A 12747-nucleotide genomic window follows, 5' to 3' on the forward strand; every position below is an offset into this window, starting at 1 on the left:
GTTATATTTTTTATTTCTTACCTTATATATATATATCAATGTGCATTTTAACTTTACAATAGTTGAATTTTTTTATTTTTTTCCATTATGTAGTAGTTGAGCAATAGTAAGAGTAGGACCTATTTTATCATTACACAGACTGCCCAAAGCCTCCCATCACAACCCTAATGGCTTAAAACTTATTCAATTTGATTATCCTAATAATTACTGGTAATTTATTCGATGCATACTTTGTATTTAGTTGTTTCATTTCTTTCCTTCTAATACAAAAGATTCACAAACTCAAATATAACTAATAATTTTGTTTATGAGACATGATTTAGTTATTTTTTATTTAAAATTTACATTGAACATTAGATGATATATTTGAAGTTAAATTTTTTTTAGTCTCTTTTGTTGTTCAATCTGTGACAAAAAAAGGCTAGGCCCGCCAAAAATGTTTAAAGGGGAATGCAAAAGGCAAGCAGGAAAATACAACGAATCAACCACTCTTTGTTTTCTGCAAAAATATTAGTGTGGAATCTACACATTATATTTTTGTTTACCAAATAAAAATAAATAAATAGTTTAAATTCTATACATGATTGATGGAAAAAAAATTAATATATTAACCAACTAAAATTATAATAATTATAATTTTTAAGATAATTATTATAAAAGACTCATTTACTGTAATTAACAATAATTATACATAACAATTTATAATTGAATAAAGTATAAAATCGTCTTACACGTCTAATAGATAGATAATTTTAAATAAAAGAAAAGGTTGGTTTTGTTTTTTTTTTTTTTCTCTTGTTCCACTTTCTTTCTTCTTTCACAACAGGGAAACACCTCAACTAAACAAAGTGTAAAGAGGTGAAGAATAGCAACCACGTTGAGCTGGCTTGGAGATTTATCATCACTTTAGAAATATCTTTTAGCCCGTGATGGATTCATATGTCTTTTTCATGTTTATACATGGAAGAAGACAGATTGTTTATTACCATGAAAATACCACTTCTGGCAAGATTTTTTATTATTGTTATGGTAGTTACAAATATCCTACCTATTCTTTATATATAAATTCCTTTTCACTTTTTTTCCCTTTATTACGAGACTATCTTCTACTTGTAAGATGTATAAATTATATCTTCTCTAAAATATTATTATTTAATTTATAATTTTTTTAGACAAAAATAAAAAATAATTGAATAAAAACTCTCTCTATTATTAGGATTGGAAAAGATAAATAGATACATAGGTATTTTTCTCTTCCAAACATTAAATAGGTGAGAAATAATTAAGTGAAAAATAAAAAGTTAATTTTTTTTTAAATAGGAAAGAAAACAAAACAAAATCAGAAAATAAACCTAGTATAGGTGAGTTACACCTGAAGCATCAACTAAAGCTAAAGGTGAAATAATAACAGGATAAGAATCAAATAACTTAAATTAAAGTATGAATAGAAAAATCCTCCTTTGCAAGTTCATTTACAGTTACACACATATTAACCTCTCTATACACATGTTGAAACTTAATCTTCCCAATCCAATTCTTGAGAAGCTTGGATCTTCCTTATGATAGTAACATGGAAGTGGAACGGAATATCACTTTGAATAAATGAGTTGTATAACCAACTTTGAATCAATTTTGAAATAAAAGGTTAATTTAACAAATGTTAAGGATAATTTTGAAACTTTGGTTTAAATTATTGACAAATTTATTGTTCTTAACTAAATTACCTAATTTTTTTAAAAGAATATAATTTAGTTTAAAGGGTGTTATAAATAAGGGGAGAGGTAATACTTCCTTTCATTAGTGAAAAGAAAACTTACGCAATGAATTAAGTTAGCTTATAAAACTACTTGACACAATATACCACAATTTGATAAATCCTTTTACAAGGTAGAAGAAAAGCCTAGCAACCAAATCCAATAGGCTATCTATATGTGGCCATTGTTAGGTTTGTAATCCAATGGAAAAGTTAGCATTATCTAACAATTATCATGAAAGTTGGTGGACCATACCAACCTGATTTTAGGGTTGTCTCTAATAAAGCAAAAGTTCATTTACTACTATGTTTACAATGAGAATGACAAGATAGTTTGGGCGTTTATAAAATGGAATAGTAGTTAATTACAAGTAAATTATTAATCTTATTCATTTGGCATATACTTAATGTAAAAACCAGCAAAAGTATACAGGCATCTCTTGATTATGTTCCATTGTTCTTGTTTGAAAAACAGCATTTGTTTTCTTAGTAATGCTTTTATGTGATAAAAGCAATTGAGTTATTGCGAGATGATTGGCGGAAAAATGGTTAAACTGATTATCATGCGAGTAAAAATAATTATTAAGAAAAATCATTTTAATTGAAATTGAATATCTTTAACATGGTTACATTGACAAGTGAATAATACCTAGGACCCAAAGTAATACTTGGACAAAATCTTCTTATCGGATATTTCACGTAGTATAATTATTGTCTTTATTTAATAATGCGACAAATGTACTTGTGAACTTAGAATTCCATAAACATGATCCAAGAAAAAGATTATCGTGCATATTAGAACCATTAGAGGCTGAAGGGCATTTGCAAAATCAGATTTGAGTCGATAAAATACATTGCTAAACGGAGAAATGTCAACATCTAAACAAGGTTAGTCTCAAACTTACAAAAACAAGAGTGAACAAATAGAGGAACCCAGACTTCCAATAGGAAAATGGCTCATTTTTTATTATGTTGATGGATATTTAATAAGAGTTTAACATAATGCATTGAGAATGTAAAATTTAACTACAATTTATCATAATTAAGGTGTTTGTTGACTTTTATAATAACTATCTAAAATCATACAAATTGTGATTTATGATCCATTAATTATAAAACTTCTTACACTGACAATCATTAAACTCGATAATCTTAAAGCAACAATCAAACACAATGCATTAATTTGTTCTTCAACAATAGTATATGGTCAACCACTACACTCATTTCTAATAGAAGTAAAAAAACTAGATAAACCATGCTGGTATTTATATGAACTTGTAATCTTATTATGATGCTATAACATGTAATTTGGCACCATTGGAGTGTCAAGGAAATAAAATATTGCCTTGAAACTCTGAAATAGATATCACACCAACCTCTGGACTGACAAGGATCCAAACAATATTAATATATATCCAAATGCATCAAATCAATTACATCCTAAACACTGTCCCAACTCATCCTGATAACAGATTTCTCAAAAGAATGCAAAAGATTGCTAGTTTGCTACTACAGGGAACAATTGACATTCTATCTTCTTCCTGATGATATAAATCAGGCTGCCTACACTGAGGTAACAGTAAGCCTGTATGCCATGTAAGCTAGATGACATTTATTAAAGCTAATTTTCCCTAACCTAACAATTAATGTGAACACATGCAACTTGCCTCACCTCAAGATTTCTCCTCATCTGATTGAGAGCATGGGGGCTCGGAATTAACAAAGAAGTCGTCCACTGAAATGAAAACAAAGGCATCTTTGTTAATCAAAACTGGAACTTCACTTAAAAACTAAAGCAATAGTAGAACTTTCCAGATAGCTTCGGCATTAAATGGTGTTATTTGTGTTGTCATTTCAGAAACCAGATAGATGCTTAGTAATGTGCCAAACTCGATCCTCTGTGGTATAAGGTGCTCTACTAATTAATCTAATTCTTGAAATTTTGATTTCTTTCTAACGTCCACTTTGTAGTTAGTTTTGAAATTTTATCTTGCCCTCTGTTTTTGTTTTTCCTCGAGTCTTGAGCAGATTTTGTAGTGTTTTTATAATATTCTACAGATTACAGTATGAATATGTATTCTTAAGTTTTAATAACAGTAACAGTAAAACAAGCTTTTATGAAGCCTAAACAATTTTATCAAGTGAACTTAATGTCTCAACCTAGGTTCCTATACTAAGAAAATTTTAATACATGTCCCTATAGTTCAAAGTTTATAATTGGGTCCTTTAGTTTCAAAAACAACATAACTGTGACAGGATTAGTGGTCCCTGAATCCACCTAGCGCTATAGGGGTCCAACAAAAATATTTTTTGGGAAGTATTGGAACCCAGTTGCTAACCCTGTTTCTGACTGATGCAACCCCAGAGATTACTGTTACCCATGGAGTCGTTGATGGTCTAGAAGCATATCAAGTAAGAGATGAGGGTATAAGAAGGGTGAATCTCAACTGTATAATTAAAATTTATGTATGGTTGTATGTAAGCATTACCTATGTCCTGTTGATCAGGAGACTCGAGCAAAATATCTGAATCTGACGGCAAAAATGGTGAACCAGGATAGTTTCCCAGAGCTCCTAGATCTGCAAAGAATTCAAGACAATAAAAGCAAGAAGACGCTAACAGTGGTTGAACTTGCAAAATCATGTGTATGACTATAATCCTTGATTGCATTCAATGATTTCTTAAAAGATTATTCACCATTTAAAGTTTTAAACTGATAGCCCCTACAGATGCGGAAACAAACAGAACAATCAAGGTCTAATTTTACTCAAAATTTGATATTGATATTTAATGCTTCCTCATTATTTTTGGTTATTACTGATTCCAACAGATGCACCTTATTCTTATCAAATATTCAGATTATTTTGGGCAGATCGAGAACATCACAAATCTCAAACTCAACATGTGTTGTAGATCTCAGACAACTTCACTCCCTGATGACATTTGAATCTGACTTACTTTAACTGCATATCTAAAACTGAATCAGATAGTCAAATAAGAAATTACCTCCCAAGTTTGGCAAATCTGCTGTTAGATCTGATAGGCTAAAATTCCATTGAATTTGATCCAACGATCTGGAAATTCCATTGCCACCATCTGGTGCAAGCTGTAATCCAACTGAACTTGCCACATCAGATGTAAATGCTGTATCAAGAGCTGATGTATCTGCGCCCATTCCTGATATCTCTGATGCAGTGAAGGGGAAATGACCACTGGATGCTACTGATGTTGGACTTACTGGCATTTCTGAGACGGATGACATTGCACCATTTGGTGGAATAACAGGAGCCATGTCAGGAGCACTATGGTCCATCACCATACTTCAACAAGAACAAAAGCAAAGCAAGTTACTTTTAAAATAAAAAACAGAGGAAGGTCCTCCACGTCAAACTAATATTTAAGTGAAAGACAGCAACAACAATCTGAACATAAAATGTGCATAATGCAGAGAAACACAAAGGGGACACAGTTGCGTAGACATTTTCATTTACTGAATATTGCATGGTAAACCATAACATAAAAAATTAAAATGCCTACCAACATGACCATGGATCATTTTAACAAACAGTTAGAATAGTGAAATACATTCATGCAACTAAACAGTTCAATGATGAAATCAATTACTATTTAACCACAAAACACATTTCAGACAACTTAACTTCCAAAGCTCGCTATGCAAGAGAATCTACAAGCAATCTTAATAGTATTATTGCCCCCTACGAGTATCAAAAGAAAATTCTACGTAGTAAGGAAAATTCTCACTCGTTTCCGGAATTTATCCGAATGGGATGAAAGTTGCCTGGGGCAGGGACTCCGTTAACTACATGACAACTTGATATACCACAACCCATGGAGTCAATATGAGGTTGACCTGTAGCTGGAATGGGAGGCTGCTGTAACACTGGGTATCCAATAGGTAGGTTGTTGACTGCACTGCAAACAAATAGTGTTAAAGAATAATGCAGGGTAATGATAAAAAAATAACGCGAAGAAGTGAAGTTATGTATCTATAATCTATATTTTAAGACTAAAATGTACACAACAATAAACATAAAAAGTCAAATACTCTCCGACCAATAAAATATTTACAAGCACTAATACAGCAAAATAAATCATCAAACAGTTTCTCATGATTCCAGAAGTGCAGAGAAAGTAGTAAAAAACTTTTTATTCTTATAGATGACTTTCTCCAAGAGTGAAAATATCGAGGTTCTAAAAGTGAAGTGAAAGAAATTTGGATCTATTTCTTCTTCAGAAGTTAAATTTTGTAAGTAATCAATATTGACATCAAAATTTGATTTATACTATCTAAAATTGATGTGTTCAAAATTCATAAATCATCAAATATTAGCAGCTATATAACATTGAACTCGAAGAATATCACACAATGAAATACACAATATATATATATATATATGAGAAGGTATCCATTTACTCCAAGAGTAAGTTTACCTAAACTTACTCCATTCAATAACTCATGTTTTACATCAAATTTCAACAAATCGACTGTTGAATTTGAAGTTTTTAATGCATAGATCAAATCTGCAAATTTCAAAAAAATTTGAAAATCATTTGATACTTCATTTCATTAATTCAAATAAACGAATAATTATAAAATCATTTTAATGAAACGAAGTAGCAAATAATTTTCAAATGTTTTAAAGATTTGCATATTTGATCTATACATTAAGAACATTAAATTCAACAGTTGGATCGTTGAAATTTGATATAGAACATGAGTTATTGAATGGAGTAACGAATCCCTCTCTCTCTCTCTCTCTCTCTCTCTCTCTCTCGCTCTCTCTCTCTCTCTCTCTCTCTCTCTCTCTCTCTCTCTATATATATATATATATATATATATCAAAATGAGTGCTGTGGTAACAAATATATATTTTAAAACGGAAAAAATTAGTGTATGTTTGGATACCAGTTTATAACTACATTTAAAGAAAAAAAACACATATTCCAATGCAAAAAAAACTTGTGTGACTTTTTTTTCAACCCTAATTGAGTTCAACTCAACTAGTTCCCAAACACACCCTTAGATGTTGACGTGGACCATTGGGATAATCAAATCCCTTCTTTAAATCTTGATTCATTTCAGTTTCTTGTTTCTTTATTTTTTCCTATTTCAATTAGATCTGGATACCAGAGTACTGATTACAGATCCTTATTTTATCAATTGGGATATTTATTTGATATGATCCTACTAATTAGGAATCTCTTTATTTTTATTTTATCAATAAGGATCAATTAAGATAATTGTTCATTAGAGAAATGCTAGGAACTCACTCTTGTGAAGACAGTCTATCTAATTGGTTGAAATTTATTGGAAATCACAATTTGGTGTCTCACACCCTTTTTAGTGAATATCTCTCTCATGATTTTGTAGTTTAGAGAGCAAAAAGAATTATTACAAAACATGAGAAGTGAAATGTAAGTGCCATCACACACTCAACTCAGTTTACTTTTAGTCTTGGAAGGAGGTGAAGATATTTTGGTTTTAAACACACACACACACACTCTAATACACACTAATAAGAGGGCAAGAATTTACCAGGATGGATTCCATTCTGTATTGGAGCCAATGGAACCTTTGTAGGCATGGGACACTTCATCAGATGATACTGATGCTCAAGTAAATGATTAAATAAAACTATTTGCTTTTTCAATTTTAGCCTGATATAGTATTCCCTGAAGAAATCCGTATTCTCTTCTTCCAACTTCTGCCATACTGAATTAAAAAGATCAATTACAAAGCAATGGGACATGAGTTCGCATCCGGAAAATATGCAAGAAGACAAGTAATGCCATGTTTTTTCTAAGAGCAAAATATCTCAACTATCAATTTATGTTGATTTCCATGTAATCAAAGCCATGGATCAGAAACCACTTCGATTAAATATAACATGGAAATCATTAATAAGGATACAATGGTTTTCTACGAGTAGTGAATTAAATGGACTATTATTAATTGCAATGTACAATGCAATACATAAATGGCATGACAGAGACCTTAAGATGCCTACCGAGAGTCGTGAATCCGGGATCTATCTTTGCCCGAGTCAATAGTGTTTTAACCACTTCATCTTTATTCATATATAACTGTAGGCACCTTTCTATTAAATTCTGGACCTACAAAAGGTTGAATATTTATATAAAAACAAACAAAAAAACATCTCAGTTCAGTTCATATTAGTATCAGCAAATTATCCTTTATTAAAATTCAATCCACAAGATATAGGAAGCAAATGGAAGAAGGCAATAACAGAAAACTAGACAAATGCCCAGGAAAGAACAGAATCCTTACAAACTCAATATCCTGCCGTGAAACCTTTTTGCTGTCATTACTTGAAGCAGATGCTGAGCCTGTGTCTGTAACAGGAGCATCGGTTGTGTGATTGTTTGGTTGTTCACTCTTGGGCTCATGAGAAGCTTGAGTTGATGACTGTAATTCTTCCGAGCTCTGCAAATCCATAAGTGATTAGCTTAGCTTAATTATAATATATGCAGGAGTTACAAGTGTTATGAAGGAAATCTAGAAGATCGGGCAGAGTTTGCATCACTATGAGAATAGAAAACCAGAAAATGTTCTTTAATACTGAATACAACAGCCCAAAGCTCATTAATCTTTTAGAGCATTAAATATGTACACATTAGTTTGCTTAACAAAGCATTACAATAAATTAGACAACTGGAAATGACAAGGACATTGAAGTACATTTCAGGGAAATAGTGAATTTTGCCTCTCATTAACCTCCATCATGGTCAATTTTGAGAAAAGAATTATATCACTTCCTTCAATAAAGTAATAGACCTTCATTCCACCGATTATACAACAATTAGATTCAGAGGGATTTGTCACCCATTGACTTATCCATTAGTTATTGCTGGCCACACTGGTGACAGATAACAAACCACCACGCAAACCTCCCTTTCTTTAAATTATAAATACACAAACCATCATCTCCATGTATTACTGTAAAACTCCTTAAGTTAACTGAGCATTCATTTTCTCATTAATCTATAAGTGCACATCATATCAGGGTTTTCCACCAAAACAACCAAATTAGCTTCAAACACAAACAAAATCCTTCTGCCTCCAGTCAAATCAAGTGACAGACACCCAAAACTAAAAAAAATATTATACAGGAAGAATTAAGGAAACTTCAGATAAACACAATTAGAATGTGCTCTCAGTAATTATAGAACTACTATAATAAAACCCAACGTGTGTAGCTCAGTTAGCAACACATGTTGACTTTGTGGAGGAGGACCTAGGTATGATTCTCACTGAATACATCCTTAGGGAGGGACGAGGAGTCTTAAGTGTGACTAAGTTCCATACAAAGGATTAGTCCCATAGTCGACCAAAGAATAAAAGCTTGTGAGAATAGCTCGGGATCCCACCGAGGAGCCAAAAGCCCTAAAAAACAATAGAATTATAGAACTACTACAGTACTACTAATAACAAATTGGGCTAAAATTATTTATTAAAGCTAGTAAATTAGAAACTTTTCGCTTTTTCAACTTTGATAGATGGGTGAACGCAAAATATATCAAAGCGCAATGATGGTTCATTTTTTGTTACAGATTCAGCTAATGCAGGGAAAATATATGCTTATGTTGATCGAATTAAGTAGTTTCCTAAGGGTAAATTTATCCTTCTCAGCAACAGCACGGCATGTATAAAGGGTTGGTTATAACTATATTTTAAAAGGAACAATATCATGCATGAATACTCTCAAGGTTGACAGCGAATACAGCCAAGTGTATTAGATCCATAGGACTAACCATTGCCATAGAGAATATCGCAAACTATGTACCAACTACCAAGATAAAAAGCATATAATAGGAGAACCTGCAAATTCTTCATTTCAGCAGAAAGAAGGCTGACTGCATGTCTTTCAGGGGTTTAAGTAATCAATAACTGCCTTCGAATTCAAAATTGTTTGCATTTATGTCAATGACACCCCCAAGTTGAAGTAGTCTTCATATGAAACAAGAGGAGTAATGAGAGAATGGTAAACCATACCACTTAAACAAGCATATGATTCTTTAAGTCAACAAATACCATCTACATAGAAATCCATATCAAAATACCTTAAAACAATTATGAGAAATGGTATCTTCTACATCAAGAGATCCTCCTATGGTAAAGAAAATGTAGTTGTCACTTGCAGTTGCATGTCTCGTTACAAAAACTTAAAACAGAAAAGCAGGTCCATTAATTGTACATTTTAAAATGAAAATTTCCCCAGAAGGGAAGGAAGACAAACACATTTATTACTACACTAAAGTAGACATAAGCAAATTAGTGCATCTAGTTTGAAATGTTGTAAAAAGACACAATAGCATTAGCTTTTTTTTTCCCAGTCAACATAGTAATCTCAACATTCCTTTTGAAACAATAATCAGATGTGCAGCCACAGCTTTTAAAATGAATTTCTAATTTCTTCCGCAAGAACAAATAGAAATAAAGTTGGTTCTGGTTCTCCATAATCCATAAGACAAGGCAATAATTAACATCTCAATTACAGCAACCACGATAAAAGGAAAGGGGATACAATCATGCAAAACTTTCAGAAAAATGGGAGTCGGTGAAAACAATGCCTTCCACCAATGAATTCCGAGTATCTCCAAATATTCAATTTACTCAAATGGTAGAACAACCAAAAAAAAAAACAGATTTTTTTCAAATCTCAAAATAAAAAGGAACAGATAAACAAATATGAAACAAACCAGATCTCAATTGTCAATAAGAAGTTGAGAGCTGAAGAGGAAGCAAAGCAAAGATTCATCAAGCAAATAACTCCTTCAAGGGAATAAACATTTTAAGCCACAAACAACAAAGATCCCCCAATGCCCACCAAAAACAAAGACCCCATGAAGCAAAAAAAAAAAAATCAAAAAAACAAAATGAAGATCTAGCAAATATATTACCTCACAGCCAGTTCCTGAATCTCGAAGCAGTAGCACAGAACCACAAGAGAAAAAGCAGAAGAGTGTTTATGTCGACGAATTAAAAAAAGGGCAGCAAGTAATAGAAGGTTAATTAGCTTGAAAAAGATGCATCAAGTGATGGAAAGGGAAAAAAGAATGGAAAATTGGGAGAGGTTGAAGGGATGAAGAAGTGAAGAGTGAATAATAATGGCATTGAGGTTTAAGGAGATATTTAGAAAAGGGTGGAAAATGATATTTACATTAGGGACACAAGTCTGAGTGACAATGAGGGTGCCGGAAGAAAATTACAGTGAGAGAGAGAGTGTTGGTTCTGTGCTGTGCAAAAGGTGAAGTGAAAGTGAAAGAGATAGCGTGTGGGAAAACTTGGAATGACAAAATCAAAATATATTATATTATTCTACTAACAATTTGGGACAGTGACTTCTCTTGACTCATGCGCCGTTCCACTTTCTTTTTTCTTTTTTTTTTTTCCCGAGAAAATATAAACCATAACTCATTTTTTATTTAATGTAAATAATAATAAATAAAACTATTCCACTTCTCATGCGGCTCACACGGCTCGTTTCCCGGCTTAGGTCACAAACACAAGTTTCAAGTACCATACTCTTCTCATCCACAGAACCAAATTCACTAGTTTAAAATAAATGTTTAATTTAAAGAACAAATTATGGTTTAAATACATTTTTTTAACTTTATTTTTAAGTTTTCATAATTTAAAATAAATCTTTTTTAGTTCTTATACTTATATTTTTTATATCTATATTATTAATTTTTTTATAATATTTTTGTGTAAGTGATGTGGACTTATTACATTTATGTGATAGTGATGTATTTGAAAAAAAATTTAAAAAATTGAGATGATTTTGTATAGTGATGAGTCAAAAAATTAGGTTGTGAGAGAAAAAAAAATATATATATATATATAATTAAAATTCAAAAAAAATATTTTACATTGTTTAAATTAAATTATAATTAAATTTATAATAAATAAATATATTCAAATATATAAACCAAAATTTGAATTTATAATTAGTTAGTAGAGTTGAAACATGTGTTTTATTTTAATAAAAAATGTAAAATAATCAAAATAAAAGATAAATAATAAATAATAAAAAGTTTATTGATAGAAGGTTAAGATGATCAACTAATCTTGTAGAAGAAGAATTGTGATTAATTTACAATGATAGAGTACTAAGAGTGAAAATGGTAGACATTTTAAATTAAAAGTCTCCGTATTCCTTTTATACATTGTTGTAAATAATTTAAATTTTAATATAAAATTATTTTAAATTATCGATAGTTTCTTAAAATACTGCTAAAATTAAATTAAAAATAGAAACAAAATACAATAGACCGAAATGATAGACAATTATAAAACTCATTTATATGTAAAGGCAAAAAAAATATAATTTGACAAAATGGAAAAGAATGTTTTTAGTCGGTTGCAAAAAATAATGTGTAAAATTCAAATAAAAAAAAAAAGAAAAATAATATTAAGAATAACCTAATTGAAATAATGAGAATAACTAAATTAAAAAAATTAGTATGGAGCAATATTATATTTAATTTTTTTATCATATTTTAAATTATTAAGATAATTCATAATTATAAATGTGTATTATAATTTTTAAATGGTAAAAAAAATTAGTAGGAGCAGCTACCCACACTCTTTTGTTCATAGACTCATCTTTGATTTTATAGACAATTAACATTTACTAATCGAATATGACCCACATAAATAATTAAATTGTTGATGATGACATAATAAACTATTAAGTGATATCTCATTGTTTATAAAATCTTTTTCCTAAATAATATAAAAAAATATTAATAATATAGACTAAAAATAATTTAAAAAATGTAAATATAGAGATTAAAAATATATTATATTTTAAATTATATGAACTAAAATATATTTTAATCATAAATAATTAACATATATATATATAATAAATTATAAAACTATCAAAACTTATTCGTTTAATTTTGTTTGAAATTGAGACTTAACCTTAGGACATGTTTGATTCACT

The 12747-nt window shown here is 30.4% G+C and overlaps 1 protein-coding gene across 4 annotated transcripts; it reads right to left on the reverse strand.

Annotated features, from left to right (window-relative positions):
• Nucleotides 1–3144: 3144 nt before the first annotated feature.
• LOC109816393 (uncharacterized) lies at nucleotides 3145–11059 on the reverse strand. 4 transcript variants are annotated; one of them, XM_020381392.3, is made up of 10 exons: nucleotides 10697–11059; nucleotides 9857–9903; nucleotides 9615–9743; nucleotides 8064–8219; nucleotides 7783–7888; nucleotides 7311–7487; nucleotides 5516–5681; nucleotides 4760–5073; nucleotides 4243–4332; nucleotides 3145–3488 (listed from the first exon to the last, which is right to left on the reverse strand). In XM_020381392.3, exons 3-10 carry the CDS (start codon nucleotides 9627–9629, stop codon nucleotides 3427–3429), a joined length of 1086 nt encoding a protein of 361 aa, XP_020236981.2. In that variant the 5' UTR covers nucleotides 9630–9743; nucleotides 9857–9903; nucleotides 10697–11059; the 3' UTR covers nucleotides 3145–3426. The 4 variants fall into 4 exon arrangements, with proteins under 4 accessions (XP_020236981.2, XP_020236980.2, XP_020236982.2 ...); XM_020381391.3 differs by having other exon boundaries at nucleotides 9857–9957; XM_020381393.3 differs by lacking the exon at nucleotides 9857–9903.
• Nucleotides 11060–12747: the final 1688 nt, after the last annotated feature.

Source organism: Cajanus cajan, chromosome 5 (assembly GCF_000230855.2).
Source record: "Cajanus cajan strain Asha chromosome 5, NIPB_CcT2T_4, whole genome shotgun sequence".
NCBI lineage: Eukaryota > Viridiplantae > Streptophyta > Magnoliopsida > Fabales > Fabaceae > Cajanus > Cajanus cajan.

What these genes read in the sequence shown, in the direction of transcription:
- LOC109816393 (XM_020381393.3), bottom strand. An exon ending in CACGGCAGGATATTGAGTTT is followed by an intron (nt 7,889 to 8,063) that starts GTAAGGATTCTG and finishes AACCTTTTGTAG; the next exon opens with GTCCAGAATTTAATAGAAAG. An exon ending in AGATTTGCCAAACTTGGGAG is followed by an intron (nt 4,333 to 4,759) that starts GTAATTTCTTAT and finishes AATTCTTTGCAG; the next exon opens with ATCTAGGAGCTCTGGGAAAC.